Genomic DNA, 21,167 nt, shown 5'->3' with positions numbered 1-21,167 from the left:
ATTTACAATCAGTTGTGCTGGTAATAGTGAATAGCAATGAAAAAGGAATGAATGATGATATTATTGATCAGTCTTTTGTTTCTGAAGGCATCTTTTATTATGGAAATGGTCACACGTACACAAAGTAGAGAGCATAGTGTTATGAGCCCCGCTCACCACCCTGCTCCCACAGTTAGCAGCATCTGCCTAACCTTGGGTCACTTCCTCCTCCCGCAGCCTCCCCACCTCCCCACACACACATTACCCACCCCCTGCAGCAAGCTGGGTTACTTTAAAGCAAATCCAAGATGCCATAACATTTCAGCCATAAACATTTGTATCTTTAAGAGATACCTCCAAGAGATAAGATCTCTTTTTTTAAACGTAACTACCATTATCACACCAAAAAAAATTAACAGTGATTCCCAAATATCATCAAATACACACAGTCAGTGTTCACATTTCCCCAAATTGCTCTCTCTTTTTTCATGGATTGGAAGAATCAATATTTTTGGTTTTTATTTGATTTTTAAAAATTATCTCGTAAATGTCTTTTTAACAAGTGGTTTATTTGAATCTGATTCAAACGAAGTCCAGCATTGTACTTGCTTAATATGTCTCCTATATTGCTTCATCTATAACAGTTCTTCCCTCCCCTTGGTTTTTTTTTGTTTTTTGTTTTAGATACGGAGTTTCGCTCTTGTTGCCCAGGCTGGAGTGCAGTGGCGTGATCTCGGCTCATCGCTACCTCCGCCTCCCAGGTTCAAACGATTCTCCTGCCTCAGCCTCCCAAGTAGCTGGAATTACAGGAGCCTGCCACCATGCCTGGCTAATTTCTGTATTTTTAGTAAAGATGGGGTTTCACCATGTTGGCCAGGCCGGTCTCGAACCCCTAACCTCAGGTTATCCGCCTGCTTTGGCCTCCCAAAGTGCTAGGATTAACAGGCAAGAGCCACTTCGCCCGGCCCCTCCTCTTGTTTTTTGCCTGTCACGTATTTGTTTTGTTGGAAACCCGAGACATTGGTCCTATAAACCTCACTTTATTCTGGATTTTGCTGACTGCATCCCATGCGGTTTGCTTGTTTGTTTGAGATGGAGTCTTGCTCTGTCACCCAGGCTGGAGTGTAGTGGCGGGTCACGGCTCACTGCAGGCTCAACCTCCCAGACTTAAGCAATCCTCCAGCCTCAGCCTCCCAAATACCTAGGACTACAGGCATGCACCACCACACGCAGCTAAGTTTTTTGATTTTTAGTAGACAAGATCTCACTATGTTGCCCAAGCTTGTCTCAGACTCCTGGCCTCAAGCAGTCCTCCCACCTCAACCTCTCCAAAGTGCTGGAATTGCAGGTGTGAGCCACCACGCCCGGCCCCCTATGGAGTTTTGACATCTCCTTGTATACCACATGTCTCCTATAAACCAGTAGTGAACCTAGAAACTTGTCCAGCTAAATCTCCATTTCCTTGGCACGGACGCTTCCTGGGTGGTACCCTGCACTTCCTGCTACATCACACCAGGAGGCCCCCGTGTCTGGCTCTGGCTGCTTCCCTTCCTGTTCAGCGAGACTGAGCAGCGGGCGCAGGTGCTACCCCCAGCCCACACTTTGCTATCCACCCTGTGCTGATCCCCAGGCAGAGCCGCTTCACTAGAGGGTCACACTGTATATATAGCCAGGGAATAAGAGGTCACTTCAAATCGCTTATTCTCAAAATTTTAAATTTAGTCTCCAACAGAAGGCAGTTTCATCTAGTTTATAAAACTTAATATACGTATACTGCTACCTCAAAGTAATCAATCCAACACTTGGCCAGTTAATATGACCTAATTTCACATTTACCTGTACACTTACAGTATGCATACTAGACTGATTCTGCTATCATGCGGATTTCAACTTTATTATATACTTTAACAAAAATGGTATGTGAAATGGATATTATGTCTATTTACTGAAGGGTTATTTTGGAATGACTTACTAAATGGAAAAAAAAAACCATATGGCCTCTATTAGTAGGAAAGTCATTTTTGGAGAAGGATTATGTAAAAGGAATTACGGAATTGGGAATGAGCTGTTTCAGGCATGATGACAAGGCAAGAGCATCAGGAAATTACGGTGTTTCCTCTTAGCAACCACTGAGCAGCAGGAAAGGCAACAGAACTCAGCAGGATCCAGCACTCCTGGAGCCACGGCTTCCCTGAGAGCCTGGCACAGGCACACAGCTGTGTCAGGGTTCTCGTGTGGATATTTAAAATAACAGCGTCAAGATAAAAATATTGTCGCATCTGTAGCATCTCTATTTATGTATTTATTTTTCCTTGAAATAAAAATGCTCAAAAGTTACATTGTTTTCCACACTGCCTGTTGTATTACCTCTCACAACTTAGGCAACAAAATTTTACATGGTCATATTTCCAGTTCTTATACGTCTGCTCTACTCCGTATTTAGATTTGGTTAAAAAATCTGATTATTCTTGATTTCACCAGGAGCTTTCTTTTTTATTTCTTCCAAATAAAAACTAACAGTCAACTTCATCAGGCATTGTGACTGGAAAATTAAGCACTCGTGGAGAGAAAAGCAAGAATACAGTCATTTTATTTTATTTTATTTTTGAGAGAGGGTCTCACTCTGTTGCCTGGGCTGAAGTGCAGTGGTGCCATCATAGATAGCTCACTGCAGACTCAACCTCCTGAGCTCAAACGATCCTCCTGCCTCAGTCTCCCAAGTAACTAGGACCGTAGGTGTGCACCACCATGCCTGGCTAATTTTTGTATTTTTGGTAGAGACAGGGTTTCACCATGTTGCCCAGGCTGGTCTCGAACTTCTGGCTCACACAATCCTCCCACCTTGACCTCCCAACATGCTGGGATTACAGGCGTGAGCCATCACACCCAGCCAGCCCTTTTAAGTTTGCGCCCTTTAACAGGATCTAAATCTGGTGCTCAGGATAAAATGTTGCCTCTGGTGCTTTCTTCCCAAAATTACGGTATTACAGAGGCGTTCTTAATGTTCCCTCTTCAAATTAGAAACAGTAAGTTGAAATTGCCTTCAACTTACTGTTGATGGCAATTCAAGCCCAGATGCCAGTATTAGAGAACATATATTGAAGAACTGAATATGTAAATAAACCACCGTTTCCCTATACAAGTAAATGCATAGGATACTGACAGTCATTAAATATTGAGTCTAGCACAATGTATGAAGCATAAAAATTCAGTGCCACTGGTTTTTAAACAGCTGTTTCCCCCAGAGAAAGGGCAACTTCTGGCCTGAACCAGTAAAATAGCAACCTTTTTACATTACTTTGCATAAAGATTTACAAGTGTCCCAGGACCTGGGAAGCCAGTCTATAACAAGACGACCTCCAGCGACTTGGCTTTCCTTCTCCACGGTGATCAGCGACACACAAATAGCCACTGTGCGTCGGCGAGCTGGTCTGCTACGTCAGCCCAGGTTTAAAATCCAGGCTTACTTTCTGTTAACGAATCGTACATGGATGGGCCCCCCTGGCGTCAGGAGCCCGTGGGTTTTTGCGTGAACAGCTTTAGTCTGAGAAGATGTTTTGATCTCAAAATGTTGAAGCAACTAAGAAGAGAAAGAGAGAGAAGGGGTCAGAATTGGAACAGCAGAAAATTCTCAGTGCTCCCTGAATGCTTTTACTCTTCCTGTGGCGGCACTGGGCTGCAGAGAGCCCAGGCAAGGAGCACCCACATCCAGCTTTTGGAGGCTACAGAACCTCTGGGTCAGCGGGAAGCCCGCTGTTTGGAAACAGAATTTTAGATCCCGTACCAGAGCCTAGCATGTCCACTGAGCAGCTGTGCAGCCGTGGGACAGAGATACAGCAGATGCTCAGATGACTTAAGTTTCATTTGCCATTTCAGATTCTAACTCTGTTGCTTCCACTGCAGGTCTAGATGAAGAAGGCGTCAAAGGAGCAGGGGGAAATGCGGAACAAAGTGAAATTCCGGGTTTCCTGCTGGTTCCGAATCTGCAGCCACTTCAGACCCGGCCAGAAACAGAGGCGGAGAGAGCTGAATCCTCCAAAAGACTTCATCGTGCTAACATCCTGAATTTAAATATTCTTGGTTCGTACCTTTGATTCAATTTCTCATTTCTACAGTTCAAAAGCAGAACCAGCCCTGACTCCCAGGATAAAACTGGAACGTTCCTACATGGTGAGTTTGAAAGAACACCAAAGTATCCATCACCCTAAAGCGATTATCTCCCCCACCGGCCAGCCAGGGCTTGATGTTCAAAGTCAGTACTGGGCTTAGGAATACAGGTAACCTGCTCTAAAGACTTCTGTCCACAGACAGGCTCCTGGGGGAAGGGGGGCCTTGCTTTCAGCCCATTTGGACAGGGCAGGGGGCAGATGAGCTGGTGACACCATAGTCTCCTACTCCTACTTAAGACCCAGGCAGTCCCCACCCTGCCCTTCCTCTCTCTCCAGTTTTGTCTCCCAGGCAAAGAAGCTGCAGCCAGGATGGGCTAGGGCTCCAGGCTGGAGTACCATGGTGTGATCACGGCTCTCTGCAGCCTCAACCTCCTGGGCTCAAGTGATCCTCCCACCTCAGGCTCCTCAGTAGCTGGGACCACAGGCATGCATCACATCTGGCTAATTTTTTAATTTTTTTGTAGAAACAGAGACTCGTTTTGTTGCCCAGGCTGCTTCCGAACTCCTAACCTCCAACGATCTTCCCACCTCTGCCTCCCCAAGGTCTGGGATTACAGGTGTGAGCCACCACGCCTGGCCTCTAACACTATTAGATGGGGACGTAGAGCTCTCCGCAGAGCCTAATTTACAATCAGTTGTGCTGGTAATAGTGAATAGTAATGAAAAAGGAATGAATGATGAGATTGCTGATCTTGGTTCGTACCTTTGATTCCATTTCTCATTTCTATAGTTGAAAAGCAGATGCAGACCTGCCTCCCAGGGTAAAACTGGAATGTACCTGCACGGTGAGTTTGAAAAAACACCAAAGTATCCATCATCCTAAAGCGACTATCTCTTTAAGATAATCTCTTTAAGATATCTCTTTTAAGATAATTAAGAGTCAGGCAGGGCACCAGGGCTCCAGGGTCAAGGCTTGCAATGGGGACGCAGGCGTAACTCACGCCTTCGTCACTATTAAAGAAATGAGCTGAACAGCATGTCTTCAGGCAGCTCCATCACGTGCTGGCATCTGGGTGAATGAGCCTAAACACCCAACCTCTGACCCCTCGCGCTGACCTCTCAGAAACGCCTGCTCATTCCCGTGTGGTAGAGGGAAGACTCACATGTGGGTCTCCTAACATCAAGGCCAACGTGCCACACAGTACTTTTTTCTTTTCTGAGTGGTTTGTTTGTTGAAAAAATTAAAACTATGCAGGAGACAAAAGACAAAAAACACTGCTCCCCCAGAGCCACCCCCACCACATCCAGTTTCCAGTTCCCAGGGAGTTGGGGTGGATCTTCCAAACATGCTCCTGTTCCATCAAGTATCTTTTTCCTCATTTTAAGGGAACATATGAATATCACACCATGAAAGCTGTCCCTTTCCTTCCCAGTAGCCTTCAGGCATGTTCCCTGTACTGTTGAGGCGGACGCCATTTATTTGGTTAAGAAAGGACGCCTGTTGGGAGTTGAACAATGAGAACACATGGACACAGAGAGGGGAACATCACACACCGGGGCCTGTCGGGGGGTGGAGGGAAGAGGAGGGAGAGCATTATCACAAATACCTAATGCATCGGGGGCTTAAAACCTAGATGACGGGTTGATGGGTGCAGCAAACCACCATGGCACATGTATACCTATGTAACAAACCTGCACATTCTGCACATGTATCCCAGAACTTAAAGAAAAATTAGGCCGGGCGCGGTGGCTCATGCCTGTAATCCCAGCACTTTGGGAGGCCGAGGCGGGCGGATCACAAGGTCAGGAGATCGAGACCACAGTGAAACCCCATCTCTACTAAAAATACAAAAAATTAGCCTGGCGCGGTGGCGGGCGCCTGTAGTCCCAGCTACTCAGGAGGCTGAGGCAGGACAATGGCGGCAACCTGGGAGGTGGAGCTTGCAGTGAGCCAAGATCATGCCACTGCACTCCAGCCTGGGTGACAGAGCGAGACTCCACCTCAAAAAAAAAAGAAAAAGAAAAATTAAAAGAAAAGAAAAGAAAAGAAAGGCCCGCTGTTGCTCCTGTGCTAAGAGACTTTCTTCATTAATTGGGGTTCAATTTTATCCATTATCTTTCGGGACACTCGTGTAATTTTTCTCCTTTTAACTGTGGTGGATTCTACTGACAGATTTTCTCTAGGCAGACCATCCTTGCATTCCTGAATACACCTCATGGGTGAAGATGCCTTTCTGTTTTATACATTCAGCCTGCCAACTGTTCATTTTGCATATTTTTCATCTTCAATGATTAATCAGTCAGGCTGGCCTGCAGTTTTTATTTTCCATATCATCCTTTCCAGGTTTGAATATCAAGGTTATGCAAGTCTCACAAAATGAGACTTCCTTTTTCTATTCTCTATTTATATAAGATGATGATTACCTGTTCCCTGAAGTTCTGATAAAACTTGTCAATAATCCTGTCTAGATTCAGGACATTTTAGGGGTAAATCTTTTTACCACTAACTCATTTCTTTGATCTGTTCTCACTGATTGGATATCTTAGGTCTGTTCTCTTTCATTTGAGTCCATTTGGATGACTTATATTTTTTCTAGCAAATAGTATGCTTTATCTAAGTCTTCAAATTCATTGGCAAAAAACTGTTAGAGGTATTTTCTTGATTAAAAAAAAAATCATCTCCTGTCTATACAGCTGTGCCTCCTTGCTCATTCCTGGTACTATTTGTGCCTTCTCTTTTTTAATCCTTTTTCTTTTTCTTTTTCTTTTTTATTTTTGAGACAGAGTCTCACTCTGTCGCCCAGGCTGGAGTGCAGTGGCGCGATCTTGGCTCACTGCAACCTCCGCCTCCTGGGTTCAAGCAATTCTCCTGCCTCAGCCTCCCAAGTAGCTGTGATTACAGGCACCCGCCACCAGGCCCGGCTAATGTTTGTATTTTTAGTAGAGATGGGATTTCACCATATTGTTCAGGCTGGTCTCGAACTCTTGACCTCATGATCCGCCCGCCTCGGCCTCCCAAACTGCTGGGATTACAGGCGTGAGCCACTGTGCCTGGCTTTTTTCTTAACAATTAAAAATCATGGGCCAGGCATGCTGGCTCACACCTGTAATCCCAGCACTTTGGGAGGCTGAGGCAGTGGATCACTTGAGGTCAGGAGTTCGAGACCAGCCTGGTCAACATGGTGAAACTCCGTCTCTACTAAAGATATAAAAAATTAGCTGGGCATGGTGGCAGGCGCCTGTAACCCTAGCTACTCCAGAGGCTGAGGCAGGAGAATCACTTGAACCCAAGAGGCAGAGTTGCAGTGACCCAAGATTGCGCTACTACACTCCAGCCTGGGCAACAGGGCGAGACTCCATCAAAAAAAAAAAAAAAAAAATCATGGGCCAGGCATGGTGGCTAACACCTGTAATCCCAGCACTTTGGGAGGCCAAGGCGGGTGGATCACTTGAGGTCAGGAGTTTGAGACCAGCCTGGCCAACATGGTGAATACCCATCTCTACTAAAAATACAAAACTTAGCTGGGCATGATGATGGGCACCTGTAATCTCAGCTACTCCAGAGGCTGAGGCAGGAGAATTGCATGAACCCAGGAGGTGGAGGTTGCGGTGAGCCGATTGCGCCACTGCACTCCAGCCTGACGACAGAGCAATACTCAAACAAACAAACAAACAAACAAAAAAACCCATGATGCTCCCTTTCTACACTTGCCCAGGTAGAAATGAGGGCTTTTTAAGCAAAAGCTTTAGCAGGTATATCCATATGTTAACAGCAGCAAACAAGACCCCATCACGAGCTCCAAACACCATTTCGCCGCTGGCCTCTTGCTCAGGTGTCTACCCCGGTTCTTCAGGCAGCCAGAGCTTGGAGGTAACAAGCCTCCCCTCCCAACTCACCGATGCCCTTTTGGAGGGCGCAGTGGCTGCAGGAGGTACAGCAGCATTTTAGGGAGCCGAGACCTTCCTGAAAACACTCCCCACAGCAGACTTAGTGCGGGGCTCAGAGGATGAGAATAGCTTGCACTTCTTGGGCACAGACTCTGTGCGTGGACTGTTTTTCCTCCTCACACACCTATCAGGCAGGGGTTTGGCCCCTTTTGTAAATGATGCGACAGGCTCAGCTCAGGTGACTGAGAAACCTGCCAAGGTCCCGGAGCCAGCAAGTGGCAGAACTGAGGGTGAAGCCGGTTTGCCCTGAGCTCCCCCTATACACCGAGCTGCCGCTCACATGCTTTCAGGGACAGGGGCAGCGGCCACATCCACAGCAAGGTGGGATGGCCACTTGGTCCCCCCAGCCCCACCCCAGCAGAGCCTTGTGGGCCGCCTGTGCCTCCAGAACCAGCTCTGAGCCAGTCGGGGTTCTCCCCACACCTCGTTCTGTGCCTCCTCCCTGGGCAGTAGACCCTTACTGTCCCTTCTGCCCAACTCTGGGCTCCCAGTGAGCCGGGAGGAGGCACCTGTATGACTTGTAGGGAAAAAGTCGAGACACCTGGATCCCACCCTGCACCTGCCACTGTGGGACTTGGCAAGTGGCTGTTGCTCTCTACGCCTCGGTTTCCTCATCAGTAAAATGGGGAGGTGAGGTCACCAGGCACTCCCCACGTTCTCCCAGTGCTCAGGCAACGATGGAGCTCCCAACCTCGGGCCAAGGTTTCCCGTCGCTGAAACCGTCTTCTCCAGCTTGCAGCAGAGGCTAACGGGTGGAATTTTCTCCGCCATTGACTTTTCTTTTATCAAATTTCCTTCAGGTGTTACTTAGTTCCTGCTACAGCCTGAACCCAGATACGGTGAAAACCCAGAATTATGTATCTTCACGTGTGAGGTGTTCTCTAACAACACCCAGGGCTTCCTGATGTTTCACAACCTAAGAAGCTCGAGAACCAGTGCTCCGTGTAAATGGTTGGCTCGGGTAAACAAAGGAGACCAGCGAGAGGGCCACTGTGCCTTTCCCGGGGGGCCTGCTGCTAAGGGTGCCTGAGACGCCAGCTGCTAACTGCAGACCCGGCCACTAGAGGTGGAGGTGGGGTCCCCAAACCCCATAGGGCCTCGCGTAGACCTCCAGCGTTTCTCAGATTATAGCCATGTACCACACCACCGTCATCGGCAGCAGCAGCGGATGCCCCACCCCTAACCCACCAAACCCGCGACTCTGCAGGCGGGGCTGGGGGTCTGCCTTGTAAGGCCCTCCCTGCTGGCTTCATGCTCCCTAGTGTTTGAAGACCACTCATTTGACCCCCGCTCCCCTCTCTCCCAACCTGCTGTGTGATGGCAGGAGAGCTGGTCTCTGGGCCCCCGACACCCCCAGTGACACACAACCCATGCAAATCTTCAGGCCGTGGACTGTCGTCCACCCACACGATTCCAAGGAAGGAGTGACGCAAGGCAGGAGGCCATGGGGTTGAAGTGGCTGCCATGGCTGGGGGGCGGGGTGGGCACGGGATATGGGGAGTCATTTTCAAGGGATTTCATGCAGAGCTCTTGTTTTTGGGTAGGGTCTCACTCTGTCGCCCAGGCTGGAGTGCTGTGGTGTGATCAAGGTTCACTGCAGCCTTGAACTCCTAGGTTCAAGTGAGCCTCCCGCCTCAGCCTCCTGAGTAGCTAGGACCACAGGCGTGAGCCACCATGCCTGACAGCTCTTGCTCTTAAGTTTCCAAAATCGTGTTTTCTTTTTAACCTGGAAGTCTTTATCCAGTTGAGCCCAGTAGAAAGAGGCCGAACCCAAAGGCCAACGTTTGGCCTCCACGCCCTACCTGGATCACGACAAGGTGAATCTCCAGTTCTGCAATCCTCCGCCCTATGCAGCTGCGAACCCCATGACCAAAGGGGATGGATCCAAAATTGTCAACTCTGTCTAAGTCTCCTTTCCGCAACCAGCGCTCAGGCCGGAACTCCTTGGCCCGAGGGAAGTTCTCATCCTGGTACGATGTGGCATAGTGGCAAAGGGCCAGCTGGGTCTGAGGAAATCAGGGATGACACAGAAAGGATAAGGAGCAGAATCACACGAGAGCAGGGCAGGGCCCAGAGCCCTAGCAGGACAGTCTCCTGGGATGCTCCCTCCCGGGGGCCGCCTGGGTCCACTCACACCCAGGATGGCAGCAGCTCCCTCCCTTCCCTCTCCACAGTGCACACCAAATGTCACTGCAACCACTGACAAGCACATCAAGCCCTGCAGAGACTCTCCGCAGTGACTGGCTACTTTCACACGGCCCGGGGAGCAGGCCAAGGAGCATGGGCGGCCTTGCTGGCAAGCAGTAAGTTTCCAGAACTTTGAGATCACATCATTCCCTTCCTTTCTCCCAACACCCCATCTTCATCTTAAAATACATGCAAAGGAAAAGGAAACCTATTGATCTCTGCTTAGGGACAAAGACTCTCTGAAGGTAGAAGCAGATTCCAATTCAACCCCAACCCGCAAGGCCTGGCCAACCCCTATGTCCCCAAACTCACGCCTTTCGGAATCAGATACCCGCCAATAACCAGGTCTTCCTGGGTGACCCGGCCGTTCCCTGGCAGCACTGGAAACAGCCTGCAGAAGAGCCAGCGGGGACAGGAACGATGTGGTGACTTTCACAATATTTTATTGAACATTCAGAACCTTGGATATATTCCCATTTCCATTAAAAATTCTTAAAAAGTAACACATGATACTTTTTCAACTGAAACATTTTACAAGGACCTTTGTGGCTTCTTTGCTGTCTTGCTTTGCCAGCAAGTATTCTGAGGAATGTGGAAAAGATTCCCAAAGCAAAACGTTTGCAAAACACAAAGCCAAGTCTTTCACATGCCATTGTGTTCCCAGAAGGGAAAATTCCAGGTTTCTAATATTTTATGTGACCATGGGACCACTTTATCAAGGAATAGTTCATAGGACTTAAGACCCCATGAAATGCATTTGGAGAAACGGCATTTCAGCCATCAGGTTATCTCAGAAAACACTGAATAAAACTTTAATTGATAAATACCAAAAACCCCACAGCCAGCTCCTGTTTTGTTTTGTTTTTTTTTAATTTTGAGATTGAACAGCATGCTCTACAGGTTGAGGGTCATTATCAAGTCAGCTTTGAAAGAATTCTTTAGTACATACTGCAGAAAACAAGCTTTGCTCTTTGTCACAGCACTTCCTCACAGAGGATGCCGTGTTTTGCGGAAGGGATGTCATCTGTCCCTAATCCCACCTCCTACCCAAACCATCCCCTCAACCCAGGACAGCCCACATCCCTCCGGCTTTCCCCATTGTCAGGAAAACCCTGTCTGGGAGCAAATGAGCCTCACTGGGTGGCTTCTCAACCCAGATGGGACATTCGCACAAGAACCATGAGGTTTGTACCCAGGTCTGGAAATCAGCAGAACGCCCAAACTGTTTTCCTGACGTGTCGATCTTGTTTGGTGTTATCTTCGGAGGAACAAAGTCAACGGCCGTTGACCCAGGCATATGTTGGGAAACTCCGATAAGCCAATTGGCTAAAGCAGGGACAATATTCAATGACTGCTCCAAAAATCTTTTTTTTTTTGAGACAGTCTCGCTCTGTTGCCCAGGCTGGAGTGCAGTGGTGCAATCTCGGCTCTATCACCTGGCTTCAAGTGATTCTCTTGCCTCAGCCTCCCAAGTAGATGAGACTACAGGCACCCACCCCCACACCCGGCTGATTTTTGTATTTTTAGTAGAGACGCAGTTTCACCATGTTGGCCAGGCTGCTCTTGAACTCCCGACCTCAGGTGATCTGCCTTGGTCTCCCAAAGTGCTGGGATTACAGGTGTGAGCCACTGTGCCCAGCCCAAAGATATTTACAGAGAACAAGGATTATGTCGACCCATAAAACAGAATGGTCTTTCTGCTATTCTGACAAGAGCAGAGGAAAAATAACAGTCACGAACGTCCTCATCCTAAACAAGTCAGTCATGGAAGGCAGTTGGAGAACTTGTTATGATAGAGAACCAGGGACGTAAGGGACACAGTTTGTTGATAGACTCTGGCGAGCCTTTTACCTCAGGGTTTCCTTAAGGAGAGCTCTGACCAGCGGGACCTTGGGGACATCAGCTGCCGTTGGAACATGCCTTTCCCCTAAATTCTTGACAATCTCCCGGTACACCGTCTGCTGCACTTCTGGGTGCCTTGCCAGGAGGTACACTGTCCAGGACAAGGTGAAGGACGTCTAAGGAGAGAAAGCGGCAGACACAGGCAGGCAGTGAGTAACACCAGGACTGAAACAGACGCGGTGGCAGGTACGAAGTCCCCTGGGAATATACACAGCTGAAAAGTCTAACTCATCCAATTCCATGTAGCACTTAATGTCTTACTGAAACGAAAGACTGTTTCCTTAATTCATGGCAATAATAATAATAATAATAACCGAACGTATTTGGCAAGTGACATGGACTCTATGATTCGCGTGCTCCTGTCATGAAAAGCCACAGGAAACATGATCCTGGAGCTTTTTTAATCACTCAAGAGCAGTATGTCAGGGACACTGTGGAGCCTGGAGGATCTGCTGGGACTTCATGTGACCTTCTTTGCAGGGCTTACTCGCTGTGTGCCAGAAAGGGCCTCAGGCTGCCCCCCGGCACCCCCAGGCCCAGGAAGCTGGGCCCAGCCCACTCTGGCTGCCCTAATCTAGATATTGGAGTGCACAGGGGATCACTAGTTAGCCATCGTGTCCTGCCTTCATCAAGGAAGGTCCGCACAGAGCAAGTCAATAGCTTGTCTATACAAAGCATTGTGTCTTTTTTTTTTTTTTCAGAGTCTCACTCTGTTGCTCAGGTTGGAGTGCAGTGGTGCAATCTCGGCTCACTGCAAGCTCCACCTCCCAGGTTCCCACCATTCTCTTGCCTCAGCCTCCTGAGTAGCTGGGACTACAGGTGCCCGCCACCACGCCCACCCAGCTAATTTTGTATTTTTTAGTAGAGATGGGGTTTCACCGTGTTGGTCAGGCTGGTCTCAGACTCCTGACCTTGTGATCTGCCCACTTCAGCCTCTCAAAGCGCTGGGACTACAGGCGTGAGCCATGACGCCTGGCCAGCCATGTCATTTTTTATACCTCTCCTGAAACCTTTCTACTTATTGAAAATCATTGTTTTATTCTCGTAGTTCCCAAGATTTTCATTAAAATCAATAGTATCATCTATGGAGCTACATTTCACTCTCTTGTAAACAAGGAAATGCCACAGTATAAAAGCCTTTCTCTTTCACCAAAAAAAAAAAAAAAACACCTAATTTAAGCAGGCAATATTGATATCATTTTCTTGTAGAAGATACCACGTGTTTTGGAGGGCAGGCCACTTGTATATATAATAAAATGTGCAAGTTCTTATAAATTATAAAAGATTACTTAGATGCTTCCTATCAAGAGAATAGAAAATTTCTATTAAAATCACATTTTTACAGAAAAAAAAATGTGGTATATCCATACGATGGAATACTACTCGGTAATAAAAAAGAATCAGTTACTGTTATATGCCACCACATGGATGAATCCGAGTCATTCTTCTGAGTGCAGGAAGCCAGATGCAAAAGACAGCATACCATATGACTCCATTTTCATCAATGTTTAGAAAAATGTGGCAGTGGTTTCATACATGATTCCATCTGCCAACAATCTGTATCGCATTAGGCAGTTTAAATGGAGTTGACTGTGCATAAATCATGCTGCAATAAAATCATACTAATTTTTAAAAATCAGTATGAAGTTGTAAGAATCTATCCCCTGGCTTCTATTTTAGGATGCTAAAAGGAACAGCTTCCTTCTGAATGCCACCTCATTGTGATGTTCTTAGTTACCACCAGGGGGCAGGAGGCACAAGCTCAGCGACCAGGCCATTCATTCATTTCTTCGCCTTTCAAGCGGTGTCTCAATTTGAGCAAATCCACACCATCACATTCACAGAGTTAATTAGAATCTTCATTGATTGTATCATTTAGTTTGCATTGAATTCATATACTTTTTGTTTTATTGTTGCACAAGATCCAAAAGAATAAGGAGTTTATGCTGTGTGTTTTTGTTTTGTTTTGTTTTTTGCTTTTACATGCTTAAGTGACATAATAATAAGAATAAAGCCTTGAGGCTTCTTCATCCGTTTAAGATGGAGGTCTGTGCAGGGAGTGCCTTATTCAAGGCCGGGAATCACCCGTGCGAAGGAAAAGCTTTCAGATGATGAGCTTGGTGGTTTAGTTTTGCCACCTGTTAATGAAGTCAACGACTCCTACCTTAGAGGAAGCTGTGAGACAGGCAGGGTGTGCATGGAATGCTCTGGAAACAGTGAAGCGTCACGCAATCTAAATTCTCACTTTCCACCCGACCACCAGAAGCACCCCAGCCCGCAGCTTCCCCAGTTTCCAGCCAGAAATTTCATTATCTTCCACCTACTGAAAGCATCAGCCTAGCTCCTCCCTGTTTTGCCACTTCCTTTTAGCAAATTTTACAACTGCTCTGCACCTGTACCTACATGGGGATCATTTTCACACATATCCTACTAATTGTATCATATTATACATGTGTTTTTGAAAGGAACTTGGCTGCTTATCCCCCCTGGACCATGCCACTCCCAGCCAGCCAAGAAACCCATGTTAACTACCTAGTGTGTTCCCTCCACGCCCTGCTCTGTGTTCATGCAGTCATGGACAGATGTGTACATGCACAGCTGGGAGGGGTCGGTGCCGGTGCATCTTACTCACAGGACACGGTATACATGCTGGTCTGCCTCTTCCTTTCCCATCGGATAGCCTGTGGGATGCCCCCAGGTTAATGGGCAGTGCTCTGTTCTCATTCTGATATGAACCCTCCCTGGTTCCAGTGTATCATTGATCTGCCATGCTACTGGGCTGCATTCACAGGGAATTTGTTGATACACACACACACACACACACACACACACTCTCTCTCTCTCTCTCTCTCTCTCTCATCAACCAAACTGCTTAAGTTTACTTTCTTCACACTCTCTTTAGCAGGTTTTGGTTTTGAAGTTATGTTGGCTTTATATAACAAATTGAGGGGTGAATGAAATGAATTCTTGGCTTTATGAAATAAACTCCACGGCCTGGAATATTTCAAATGATAACTAATAAGGTTTTTAATGTCCGTACCCTCTTCATTCGTGAAATTATGAAACAATGACAAAATGTTAGGAATGATTTGTAAACGTTAAACATTTATTATAATTTTGTGTGTGTGATATGGAATTTTGGTTACGCTTTTCACAGAAATCATTATGCACCTTACATTTAATATATAATCATGCATCGTATAGGGATGTTTTGGTCAATGATGGACCCAATATACAACAGTGGTCCCATAAGATTATAATGCCCCATTTGTACTATAGCTTGCCAGTGTTTGAGTATGTTTGGATACACACATACTTACCACTGTGTTCCAGCTGCCCACAGTATTCAGTTCAGTAACATGCTGTGCAGTTGTGTAGCCTAGGAGAAACAGGCTCGACCATGCAGCCTAGGTGTCTGGTAGGCTACCATCTAGGTTTGTGTAAATACACTCCAAGATGTTCACGCAATGACAGGACCACCCAACAACGCATTTCTCAGAACAAATCTGCATCATTAAGTGATGTGTGACTACTCACGCAGCGTTTTCTCCTCCTGGAGCCCCTCAGCAGTGCAGCAGGCCTAGTACAAACATGAACAGTGTGCTAAACAAATCTGCCGTAAAAGTAGACAACAGTCAGTCGCAGTGGCTCATGCTTGTAATCCCAGCACTTTGGGAGGCCGAGGCAGGTGGATCACCTGAGGCCAGGCGTTCCAGACAGCCTGGCCAACATGGTGAAACCCCCATTGCTACTAAAAATACAAAAAATTAACTGGGGATGGTGGCAGGCACCTGTAATCCCAGTTACTCTGGAGGCTGAGGAAGGAGAATCACTTGAACCTGAGAGACGGAGTTTGCAGTGAGCCGAGACCGTGCCATTGCACTCCAGCCTGGGCGATACAGTAAAACTCCATCCTCCCCCACAAAAAAAGTAGACAACGTCCGCGAGATGGTGAGGAAGGGGTTATCGTGTGTTGCTTGCTGAGAACCAGGACCCCAGACTCACCGTGTCGACGCCGGCCAGCAGCATCTCAGTCACGTTGGCGTAGATCTCCTGTAGCGTCAGCGCCTGGCTAAGGAAGAGGTATGTGAGGAGTCCCCCGCTCGCTCTCCGGCCTCGGTCCGTGTGGTACTGTATGTCCCTCAACTTGTTGTCAACATGAATTTGGCCTGTTTGAAAACAGTAGTTCTTTTGAAAGGAGTTTGGGTTGACAATCATCTTTTCAGTCTCAATGCCCTCTGTCCTCCCAGTAGCTTAACTAAACCAGTGGCAGGTGACAGAGTGGTAAGGAAACCCAATTTATCTAACGTCAACCTGGGAGTTTCACTCATACACTTGCTTATGTAAATGAATGAAAAGTTGAAAGACAAGCTAAACATATCTTCCTTTTTAAAAATAAGCTGTAAGATATTTGCAAATGTTTGCTTTACTAATCCAATAGCCAAATATATTATTTATATAATATAAGTAACAAAAATGCAAACTCTTTTATTTTTATCTACCACATTTTCAGAAGAGAAAATGAGGGGAGGGGAAAAGGCCATGCATTATTATCTGGGATGTTACCGTGCAGCACAGACTTCAGGACTTACATATTCAAATAAATGTTGTTGTTGTTTTTTCCTTAAGACAGAGTCTTGCTCTGTGGCCCAGGCTGGAGTGCCGTGGCATGATCTTGGCTCTCTGCAACCTCTGCCTCCCAGGTTCAAGCAATTCTCCTGCCTCAGCCTCCCGAGTAGCTGGGATTACAGGCACGCACCACCACGCCCAGTTAATTTTTGTATTTTTAGTAGAGATGCGGTTTGGCCACATTGGCCAGGCTGATCTTAAACTAATGACCTCAAGTGATCCTCCTGCCTCAGCCTCCCAAAGTGCTGGAATTACAGGTGTGAACCACTGTGCCCAGCCTAAATAATGATCTTGAAAAGACACCATGAAACACTTTCTTCAGTGTTAGCATTGCTCTAGAACATTGTTCTAAGCATTTTGAAAATCATTTCTTTCTTCTCAGAAATGCTTTTATAGTAAAATTTTTAGTCACATAAGAAAACAAATCTCTTTGTAATCTCACCTTGGATTGGAACAAAAATTGTAACGTTCAAATAAATGTGCATGGGCCTGAAACTTTACAGTTTAAGCACTGACCAATTTATTTGGAGTAAAAACATCATCTTGCAAGGACGTTTACTTGTACATGTCCCTGCTAGCATGCCTGTTAAAATAAAAATTATTTTAAAATGAAAAAACTGATCATGTTACCTGTAGTCAAACCCACATGCTTTTTACTTCTTTGAAAAACAAATCCATGGCCAGGCACAGTGGCTTACTTGTAATCCCAGCACTTTGGGAGCTCAAGGTGGGTGATCACCTGAGGTCAGGAATTCAAGACCAGCCTGGCCAACATGGTAAAACTCCGGTTCTACTAAAAACACAAAATAATTAGCCGGGCACAGTGGTGGGCGCCTGTAATCCCAGCTACTCGGGAGGCCGAGGTATGATAATCACTTGAACCTAGGAGGCAGAGGTTGCAGTGAGCCGAGATCACACCACTGCACTCCAGCATGGGCGACAGAGCAAGACTCTATCTCAAAACAAAACAAAACAAAACAAAAACAAATCCAAAAGTTATGGGTCCAAAAACCAACACATGACTACGTCTAGGCATCCTCTGCTATGGTCACCCATTGTCTGGATGGGAGTTAGACACACGACACAGCAGGTCAACCTGCTTCTGCAAAAGGTGCTCTCGATTCTTCTCTTACTGAATTTGAAGAGTCCATCCCAGGACCTGCAGAATTCCCGCCAGGGCTTTGGGATGAAGGGGCGAAGCCATCTGGGGATGGCGCCTGCATACATGGAGGTCTTGAACATGCTAAACATGAGCTCCAGGGCCTCGATGTATTCCACAGTCAGCTGTGGTATGCTGTTTTCCAGGCAGCCCAAACGACTCTCATAAAGGATGGTGGCCACTCCTAGACAGGAAAGAGAATTTGAAAACCCTCTTCTAGATTATTTACCATACCAACAGGCAATGCTGGGCCATAAATGCAACTTTCAAACGTGGTCCAAATGTCCCAAATGAGAGACATCGTCACTCTGAGGATGCCTCTGCGTCCTGAGCTGCAGGGTGCTGGCATTTAGGACTGACAGGTGGCGCTGTTGCTGCTTCGTCTAAGGAGCCCCACAGCCGCACAGATGAAGCCCACTCTCCGGAGGACACTCGAAGACTCCCAGAGTTTCAGTAGCTTGGCTAAGGCTGCAGAGGAGGGCCCGGGGATAGACCGGGGGCACGGTCTGAAATGATGAGCCCTAAGGAAGGGACAATCACTGAACATGTCGCTACTCTCCCCCAACACCCTCCTCTCAGGAAGGAGGTGGCAAACCCCATAGGGCCTCTTCCTGCCCCACATGGCCACTGGGGATCGTCTTCTAGCCACCTGCCCAACTCGAGGAATTGAGACTCTTCCTGGCCAAAACAGGGAGCCCAGGCCCGGAGAGCTAAAGGCCCAGTAGAAGTGGCCTGGATGAATCCGTGTTGGGCAGAGCTGTGAACCGTGTTTACCAATCACTTCTGGGACGATTTTATTATTAATTTTAGAGAAAATTAATATCAGAACTCTGCAAAGCTAACTTGAGTGAAGCTTGAAGTGAGGTGAGCTTTTTTAAAAAAGAAGATGAGAAAGCTGATAGAAAATCCTCCAAGATGCATTCTTTTTTTTTTTTTTTTTAACACACAGAAATCACCATGTTAGACCAAGATGCTTTTTTTTTTTTTTTTTTTTTTTTTTGAAATGGAGTTTCACTCCTGTCACCCACAGTGGAGTACAAATGGACGGTCTCGGCTCACTGCAACCTCCGCCTCTCAGGTTCAAGCAATTCTCCTGCCTCAGCCTCCCAAGTCCCTGGGATTACAGGTGCCCACCACAATGGCCCAGTTAATTTTTGTATTTTTAGTAGAGACAGCATTTCACCATGTTGGCCAGGTTGGTCTCGAACTCCTGATCTCAGGTGAACCACCCGCCTCAGCCTCCCAAAGTGCTGGGATTACAGGTGTGAGCCACCACGCCCAGCCCCAAGATGCATTCTTAAGTAAAGAGAAGGCATGGTGCAGAACAATATGTTTGGTGTACTACCGTTTATTGTTTAAAAATAAAAAGAGTATTCACATGCATTTTTGTGTATGTGCATACACCATCTCTTGACACATACATGAGAGACTAGTGACCTTGCTGCCTTCAGGAAAGAGGGAGACCTCCACTGACCCCCTTTTGGTATTGCTATTTGAACAGGAATGTACCACCCATTCAATATGACTGAAAGCTAGAACGAGTTCGAAGTAGATGCCCTCTCGACTTTACTCCTTTTTAAAAATTAGGCTCAAACAAAATGTGTAGTAATTAGGAACATGGCTTCTTGAGTTTAAAAGACCTGAATTTAAAACTAACTTAACATGGCTTCTTGAGTTTAAAAGACCTGAATTTAAAACTAACTTTCTGCCTCTAAAAAGAGGGATGGGGGTGTGGTATTGAGCAAGTTCTTTTTTAAGTCTCAGTTTTCAACTGGGTACGGTGGCTCACGCCTGTAATCCCAGCACTTTGGGAGGCCAAGGCGAGTGAATCACAAGGTCAGGAGTTCGAGACCAGCCTGGCCAACAAGGTGAAACACTGTCTCTACTAAAAATACAAAAAATTAGCCAGGCGTGGTGGCAGGTGCCTGTAATCCCAGCTACTCGGGAGGCTAAGGCAAGAGAATCGCTTGAACCCAGGAGGCAGAGGTTGCAGTGAACCAAGACCATGCCACAGCACTCCAGCCTGGGCAACAGAGCAAGACTCTGTCTCAGGAAAAAAAAAAAAAAAAGTCTCAGTTTCCTCATTGGTCAACAGTGGTTCACACCAGGTTCACGTAGCACCGTGCAGGTGACACGCATGTATGTCCCAGACTTAGCACACTGCCTGGGACCTAGGGAACGTTCCAAGATGACATCTGCGGGTTTGGGGCAAGCATCCACTCTTCCTTCCTTCCCACCTGCTGATTCCACCTCACCTTCCATTGAATATTTGAAGAAAAGGTCATTGACATTGGTCACGGTTTCTCCATCTTCTGCCTGGCTCCTGAGGAGGTAGATTCTTTTAATTAAGTCAGCAATAACTTGGTTGACTTCTCCAGAATAAATGGCCACATCTTTCGGTTTCAGAATTCTTTGTCTCAATACGCTTCTCATCTTGAGCCACTGTTCACCCTCCCTAGAAGAATCAAGTGAGTTTCAAATCATCTTACTTACACTGACATTCTGGGAAAGAATTCAAGGAACCTTTAGAAAAATTTTCAACCGTAAAGAATCAACAAGAGCTGCCAGTCAAAGTGGAATTAAGACAGGAAAAACTTTTTGCTGGGGAGAGAGGAGTTAATAACTGCAGCCCTGGAGCCTGTTAGAGCTTCTTACACTCTTGCCTTTGAAGCAAACTTTAAGGAAAAAATTACCAGTGGTAAGTAATCATCTTTAGTAAAAGTAATACCACTTCCTTTAAAAAATCTTGAAATAGTATTGTAATAAGCAAATGAGACTGCTAATTAGCAAAAGAGAAAAAAATGTATATATATATGTATGCATACATATGTATATATAAATGAAGTAAGTATTGATATTAAAAAAGAAAAAGAGGGCCAGGCATGGTGGCTCATGCCTGTAATCCCATCACTTTGGGATGCCGAGGTGGGCGGATCACCTGAGGTCAGGGATTCAAGACCAGCCTGGCCAACATGATGAAACCCCATTTCTACTAAAAATACAAAAATTTAGCTGGGTGTGGTGGCGGACACCTGTAATCCCAGCTACTTGGGAGGCTGAGGCAGAAGAATCACTTGAACCCGGGAGGCAGACGTCACGGTGAGCCGAGATCATGCCATTGCACTCCAGCCTGGGTGACAGAGTGAGACTCCATCTCAAAAACAAAAGAAAGAAAAGAAAGAAAGAGAGAGAGAGAGAAAAGAAAGAAAGAAAGAAAGAAAGAAAGAAAGAAAGAAAGAAAGAAAGAAAGAAAG

General features: G+C 46.5%; 1 protein-coding gene across 2 annotated transcripts in view; it reads right to left on the bottom strand.

Moving 5' to 3' along the window:
* Nucleotides 1-269: 269 nt before the first annotated feature.
* CYP27C1 (cytochrome P450 family 27 subfamily C member 1) overlaps nt 270-21,167 on the bottom strand; it is a 35,250-nt gene continuing 14,352 nt past the window's right edge. For both annotated transcript variants that reach the window (XM_007964619.3, XM_073020259.1), the window contains exons 3-9: nt 20,169-20,368; nt 17,888-18,097; nt 16,131-16,294; nt 12,075-12,241; nt 10,536-10,614; nt 9,839-10,042; nt 270-3,559 (exon numbers count right to left, since the gene is read on the bottom strand). In XM_007964619.3, the coding sequence (XP_007962810.3) occupies nt 3,443-3,559; nt 9,839-10,042; nt 10,536-10,614; nt 12,075-12,241; nt 16,131-16,294; nt 17,888-18,097; nt 20,169-20,368 (1,141 nt within the window). In that variant the 3' untranslated portion in view covers nt 270-3,442. The remainder of the gene's footprint in view (nt 3,560-9,838; nt 10,043-10,535; nt 10,615-12,074; nt 12,242-16,130; nt 16,295-17,887; nt 18,098-20,168; nt 20,369-21,167) is intronic.

The sequence above is a fragment of the Chlorocebus sabaeus genome, chromosome 10 (assembly GCF_047675955.1).
Source record: "Chlorocebus sabaeus isolate Y175 chromosome 10, mChlSab1.0.hap1, whole genome shotgun sequence".
NCBI classification, from domain to species: domain Eukaryota; kingdom Metazoa; phylum Chordata; class Mammalia; order Primates; family Cercopithecidae; genus Chlorocebus; species Chlorocebus sabaeus.
This window is presented reverse-complemented; position numbering and strand designations above follow the sequence as displayed.